The 6862-nt window shown below is 49.5% G+C and overlaps 2 protein-coding genes across 2 annotated transcripts; both read left to right on the forward strand.

The window, feature by feature from the left end:
• The first annotated feature begins 1801 nt into the window (after positions 1 to 1801).
• On the forward strand, positions 1802 to 3113 carry M421DRAFT_161323 (P-loop containing nucleoside triphosphate hydrolase protein). The gene has a single exon (XM_033587680.1). The coding sequence runs from the start codon at positions 2081 to 2083 to the stop codon at positions 2885 to 2887; it is 807 nt and encodes a 268-aa protein (XP_033448715.1). The 5' UTR covers positions 1802 to 2080; the 3' UTR covers positions 2888 to 3113.
• Positions 3114 to 3743: 630 nt separating this feature from the next.
• Positions 3744 to 6279, forward strand: M421DRAFT_5499 (uncharacterized protein; the record flags this gene model as incomplete). Its single annotated transcript, XM_033595269.1, has 3 exons — positions 3744 to 3782; positions 4202 to 4341; positions 6267 to 6279. The coding sequence occupies 3 exons, from the start codon at positions 3744 to 3746 to the stop codon at positions 6277 to 6279; spliced, it is 192 nt and encodes a 63-aa protein (XP_033448716.1).
• Between the last annotated feature and the right edge of the window lie 583 nt (positions 6280 to 6862).

The following is a 6862-nucleotide window of genomic DNA, read 5'->3' on the forward strand; positions in this document are numbered from 1 at the left end:
TTATAGATGCTTTTTCTTCTAAGTATTGTGTATGCGAAAGAATCTACTAGTACAACCTAGGGTTAGTTGTATACAAACTAGGTTAGTAATATACCCAAACCAAACCTATACCTAGCACGTGCTACCCTACCTATACCTATACCCAGTCACGTGCTACCCTACCCTACCTATGGTCCGTGCAACCCTACCCTACCTATACCTATGGTCCGTGCGACCCTACCCTACCTATACCTACGTCCGTGCGACCTATACCCTACCTATACCCTACCCTAGGTACATGGTACCCATCCGCCAGTCTAGGTATAATACAGGCATAGACTGCTTGCAGACAGCAAAGAACTACTTGTATATACTAGCAGGGATGGTGTACTGCGTGTAGGTAGTTGCAGTTAAGGCGCTGCTCCTAGGCTCACAGCGCAGCGCGCAAACTAAGCTAGACCACAATCGCTTTGTAGAGATGTGGCAGAGGTATCTAGCAGATGGCTCGTTCAGCCTGATGAGCGAGATAATCAGCATGCTTGCGTACAGCAAGCACATTAGATTAAACGCTAGCAACTTAGGCAACGCACACTAGTCTCTGGACAGAAAGACGTTTTATCTAAATAGTTGTCTAATTACTATTAGCTGTTTCTGCAAGATAGCGCAAGACTTGCTAGCTAAAGTAGGGCAGATGCTGCAGGAGCTGTGCTAGATTAGAAAGGAGGAGGACTAGGTAACTATTAATCTTAAGCAGGTAGTTAATAATATTATATTTATAAAATAACGCACGTTGTTTATTAATACACCAGGCAACTAACTGCTAGGTAGGCTAGAGTAGATGCTTAAGTGCGCACTTACTACAGAGGGCAGCTAGCGCTTGAAGCGTGCAGACGGGCAGTGGAGCGTTAAGGCAGTGCGGCAGTACTTACAGCAGGTTGACCGCTTCTTAGAGGTGCTACTCTGCAGCGTGCACGTCACGTTAGGGCAGCTAGGGAGGGGGTTAGGGATTACAACAATTTAACACTATAATAGTGTACTACAGGACTACAACATCTTTGTTGTAGATAGGTAGGTAATAATAGTTGTCTGCTATTACAAGTTATAGTTATAGTAGGACAAGCTAAAGATTGTGCTGTGCTTCTTACCACCACAGCTGGGGCAGGTGATGGCATTGTACTTGGTGCACATGCAGCTGTTTAAGGAGTATCTAACGCTGCAGGTGCTTAGGGGGAACTACAGCGACTACGTGTGGCACGATGCGCAGGGCGCGTGGGACACTGGCCGGCTCACGAGGATACTGCGGCGAGAGACTGGCAAGAGGCTTGGAGTGCCGCTGCACACGCTCGACTACCGGCACGCAGTGGTGGGGATTGGCCGGGTGTACGTGGGAGAGTTGTTCAGCAAGGGCTATCAAGACGACGTAGGAGAGATGGAAGAGGCAGAAGTGGATGACGATAGTGAAGACATTCTTGAGCTGCAAAACTCGCGCACAACTGCAATGGGCATAGGCAACTACAGCGTGCTGATGGATATTGTGAAGCATCTCAGCGTGCGGTCGATCGATGCGTTCCGGCTGCTGAGCGTAGCATGGCACCGCTTCTTAGGGGTGGACAGCAGCAGCACAAAGTACGTGAGGCCGAGCAGGATAGCAAAGAGGCTGATGAGCATCAGCATGTCGTTGGGGCTCGCTGGGCTGCTGAGAGAGAAGGAGGTCCGGGTTGCAGACGCGCGGGCGGAAGCGATCCAGCGGGGGCTGCAGCAGGTGCTAGGCAAGCAAGACGTTGGGTTTTGGTTGGTGGAGCAGGAGCAGGCGCTGCACGCGGTGCTAGAGAAGCAGACGCCGCTGATTGTTGTACTCCCGACGGGCGGAGGCAAGAGCCTGCTGTTCACAGTGCCGGCTTGCGTGGAGGGGCTGGGGGTGACGGTGGTCGTTGTGCTGTACTGAGCGCTGATTAAGGATCTGGTCAGGCAGATCCAGCTATCTGGCGTGGAGTGCATAGAGTGGAAGCACAGCAAGAGCAACCTAGCGTTGGTGGTGGTGGTCAGCGCAGACGCAGCTGGCGACATCACAAGTGCTGGCAATTTTCTGGGGTACGCGCGGATGCTGAAGGCAAAGGGGCTGCTGCACCAGATTGTGATCGACAAGTGCCATCTAGCGTTCACAGCAAGGAACTGGCGGGAGAAGCTGCTGGCAATGAAGAACTTGCGGCTTCTTGGGAGCCCGCTGGTGATGCTGACAGCAACGCTGCCGCCGCTGCAAGAGGGAGAGCTAGAAGCAAGCATGCTTGTGCGTCAGGCAACGTACATCAGGGCAAGCACAGTGCGGGCAAACGCGCGGTACTTTGTGTCATGGTGTCAGCGCGACAAGGTGGAGGAGACAGCGCTGTTCATGTGCAAGCGGTGGGTAGAGAAGCTGCGGCAAAGTGGACAGAAGGGGGTGGTGTACTGCAAGAGCAAGAAGCAGAGCGAGAGGCTCGCGGAGGAGCTGGGATGCGCGCACTATCACGCAGACGTGGCAGACCGTGCGGACCGGCTGCAGGGGTGGGTTGAGAGGGGTGGGATGATGGTGGCAACGTCGGCGCTAGGGACAGGCGTGGACTTTGCTGGCATTGTGTACATCTTGCACGTAGGCACGCTGTGGAGCATAAGCGACTTTGCGCAGGCGAGCGGGCGCGGGGGACGAGGGGGCGAGCAATACGAGGTGGTGGTGCTGGTAGGGCAGGGAGAGGTAGAGCAGGTGATGGAGCGAGAGAAGGAGAAGATGGACGTGCTCGCGATGGGGCAGTTTCTGATTGGCAGCGGATGTCGACGAGAGCTGATGAGCTCGTATCTAGACAAGCGGGGGCAGAGCTGCAGCGAGCTTGGGGCAGCGGGATGCGATCAGTGCGGAGAGGGCGAGGAGGTGTAGATAGAGGAGCAGGAGAAGTAGTCGCGAGAGTGGGCGGTGGTGGAGGAGGCATTCACAGAGCTGCGAGAGGGGTGTGCGATCTGCTGGGTGGTGGGGCAGGAGTTCAAGACAGCAACAGAGGAGCAGTGGAGAGGACACAAGGCAAGGCAGTGCACGGCATGGGGTCAGGGGACAGGGATGCAGGCAGATTAGTTCTAGGGGAAGATGCAGGATCAGACAGTAAAGAACAACTGTTAACAGTGCTAGGTAAGTTAGCAGTACTGTGCAACTAGGGAGGGTATAGACAAGCAGTGTTAGTAGCTAAATGTAGTGGTGCCGCTGGCGTTTGCAGCGCGGCTGACAGGCAAGGGGATTCAAGCAATAGGAGAGCTAGGGTTTGCAGAGATAGGGGATGAGGCGTACGCTAGCTGGCTTAGAAAGGGGCACAAGTTAGAGATGTGGGGGCAGATGTTCAGCAACGCAATGGCATTAGTGTAAGGAGCTGGCCTCTGCGGGCTATTTGCAAGTATGAATCAAATGGATTTGTTGAGGAGTGGCTGCAGGCGGAGGTCTGCAGACTTTTATGTCCTCTGTGCGGAGGTTACACAATTAGTCAAGATTGGGACCTCCTGACTGGGGGTACGGCTGGGCAGGCACCTCCTCTCGGAGGTTGGCCGAGGCCGGCGAGCGCCGAGGCGCTACCATCAGGCCTAGCCTGTTACAGTACCCCCCCACTTGTCGCGTTGTTTATAACGCATCCCCAGGTCAAAACACCAAATCTAGTCGCGCCGCCCACTACTCTGCCAACCAGCTTGTCTCCAACATCGTACCACGAGCCGCTGTCCCCTGCCCCGCCATAACTGTTCTGCCGCCCATCATGGCTCCTAAGACCCCATCCAAGCCTCACCAGGGCAAGGTGAGTGTTGTGGTGCTTTTTGCTGATTGCGATTTCGCTAAGACCCCTGCGTAGCGTCCCCCATCTAGGTCTCCCTCTGTTGCATGCCCGTCCAAGAGGCTAATTAGGCCTAATAATATTGTTATGGACAAAGAAGAGGTTAACGCAATGCTTGTCTCTAACAACAAGGACAACATTAAGGAAGTCTCTAATAAGGCTAAGCAGTCTCCCTGTACTGCGCGCGCCCTTAGGTTTGCTAACCTAGAGGTTTGCACTAGCTGCGCTTTAGAGGGTTTTGCCTGCACGTTCTCTAGGGATGCTTATAAGAGGGGCGCTAAGGTTTGCAAGTCTGCTTACAACGTATGTGCTTAGAAGCAGACTGCTTGCATTAAGGTAAAGTTGCTGTGGTTCCCCTTTCACGGTGTGCTAACATTAGGCAGCCACCCTACAAGACCTTTAGTACTTTAGTGAAGTACAAGGTAGCTTCTTGTGTCTCTAAGAAGCTGTTACACCTCCTCAAGTACTCTGCGCCTGTCAGGCCAGCGCTAGAGAAGCGCATAAACCTCCCTAAGCACACTGAGTTAGACTCTTACCCTTGTTCTAGTTGTAGTGGCGTCGCTGGTTACAACCTTAAGTGGTCTAACTACAAGGAGGAGATCAACGCTATGCTCGCCTGTCCTTGCCTAGAGGTTAAGTTTGCTAAGCGTACCACTCTAGCTTGTGAGGAGATCCTTTAACAGTAGAAGTAGATTATAAGTATTTCTCTAGGCTTTGTTCCTTCGTGCTTATAGTTCTGCAGCTTCTGTATCTATTATCTCTTTATGCGCACGTTCTTGACCTCAGAGCGTCCTTCCGCGAGCGTGTTGGCATGGCGGCTCCTATGACCACTTCCGCCGACATCATGGCCCAGCTCCAACTAGAGGCGGAGGCCCTAGTCGCGAAGGAGAAGGAGCGTCTTTAGGACAAGGATAACAGGGTTCTTTAAGGCGCCCCTCTTAGGTTGGCTATTAGCGTTTAGAGTTTCTTTTTTTGCTTTTTTTTTTTAATAAACAATACCTAGCTGCAGCCCTCCTAGATACTCTAAAGTTAGAGTAGCTACTTCTAGAGTAGCTTCTTAAATAGACTATTGTTTATTTTTACATTCCCTCCCTCCTTTATACATGCCCTAATAGTAGCCTACAGTCTTCCTCTTCCTCTTCTCTAACACTATGTTTAAGGTGTTAGCTTATGCGCGAACTCCTGCAAGGGGTTTATAATAGAAATTAGTAGGTAAGTTACTATTCTTGTCTCTGTGGTTTGTAGAGAACACTACCTAGTTGTCTAGGGCCTCTAAGTCCTTACACATTGCTGCTAGTTCCCACGTTGCTTTTGCATGGCCGCGCCACTTCACAAGATACAAATAGTCACAACCACTAGTCCCTGTCGCTCGTTCTGCGTTGATTTGTTTAACCTCCTATTCCTCCACTAACAACCTGTCATTGTTCGCAACTATAAGTAGGCCTAGCTGTTAGTTATTGTTAGTTTGGCTATGCAGAGGGTTCTAGGGGCATAGGCGTAGCCGCTTAACGTGAAAAACAGGGTAGATGTTCCCTTTAACATCAAGTTTAATGTTGTGAGGAGACACTACCTCTATAACAGTGAACTTCTAGTTCTTCTAGTCTAGTTTCTGGCTTTCCCTGTTGTTGGAGAAGTGAGTACCTAGTTTAAGCCATACCTTGTCGCCTACCTGCAACTAGGGAGCCTCTTTGCAGTGCTTGTTAGCCTGTAGTTCTTATGCTTGTTAAGCTTCTGCTATCTTAGATTGTGCGAAGCTGAACGTCTTAACAAACTTCTTAGTCATAGCAACAGCTACTTTACCTAGAGACCTTGTGTAGTAGTGTAACAGCTCTGCTGTTAGGTCTAGGTCCTCCTAGACAACGTCTACATTGTACCTGTGTTGTAAGAAGAAGGGACTTACGCCTGTGGATGCGGCGATTCTCCCTTTAATCGCGATTTGGGCAATAGGTACCTATCAGGCCTAGTCTTTCTGCGACTAGTTAGTGTAAGCGCAGAGGTAGGCTTCTACTACAGAGTTTATGCGTTTAGTGCTCCTATTAGTTTGTGGGTGAAACACAGTTAATAACCTCTGTGTAATCTTCAGCATGCAACACATAACTGTCTAGAAGTTGCTTAAGAACTAAGATCCTTAGTCTAACATAATAGTGTTAGGGAGCTAGTAGTATACCACTATATATATAAGAAACGCTTTTACTACTGTGTTAACCTGTAAGCTAGGTAGTAGAATAAAGGTTATGTCCTTAGAAAGACAATCTGTAACTACTATAAGGTTCTAGTTACCCTTACTTTCTAGAAGGTCTATAATAAAGTCTATAGAGATTTCCTTCTAGATCCTTTTAGGTATTAGGAGCGGCTTTAGTAATCCTTGTTTTAGTTCTCTCTATAGCTTCGTACGTCTACAGATGTTGCAGTTCTCTACATACCTCTGCAATGCTAATAACATCCCAGGCCAGAAGTATGAGCGGGACAATATTAAGTACATGTTGCCTCTACCTAGGTAACCTGCAATAGGCAAGTAGTAGATCTTGTTAATAATCCGTCCTCTTAGGACTTCTAAATTAGGTACCTATTTCTACTTGCAGTAGCGCAGTTACCCTAGATTATTAACTAAACATTCTGCGAGCAAGACTTTAAGACCTAGTTATAGAGGGAACTTCTGCGCGCTAGACAAGATTATGTCTCTTGCTAGTTAGTAGGTATTATCTACTGTAGCTGTAGTTGCCTATAGTCGCTCCTATGTGTTAATGTTGTTGTAAGGTTTGTCTTCTTAGTAGCTGTTACTTGTCTAGACTTCTTGTCTACAGGCGTGTGTTGTGACAGAGTGGATACTAGGTGGTTTGGCTATAGTTGACTGTGCTAGTTGGAGGCCTTCTGCGCACTGGAGGGATGTAGGGCAAATTTTCGCTAAGAATGCCACTGTAGCACCTGCTTCCCCCTCATCATAAGTGGGTTTTTGTACCTAAGCAAACAGTTTTAGCAACTAGAATTTTTGTGTTTGCGTTTAATTGTCACCTGTTAGGGGTAGCAAGTCCTCTTCGCGTCTA

Source organism: Didymella exigua, assembly GCF_010094145.1.
Source record: "Didymella exigua CBS 183.55 unplaced genomic scaffold M421scaffold_14, whole genome shotgun sequence".
Lineage (NCBI taxonomy): Eukaryota > Fungi > Ascomycota > Dothideomycetes > Pleosporales > Didymellaceae > Didymella > Didymella exigua.

What these genes read in the sequence shown, in the direction of transcription:
- M421DRAFT_161323 (XM_033587680.1), top strand. Translation starts at nt 2,081, where the DNA reads ATGCTGAAGGCAAAGGGGCTGCTGCACCAGATTGTGATCGACAAGTGC.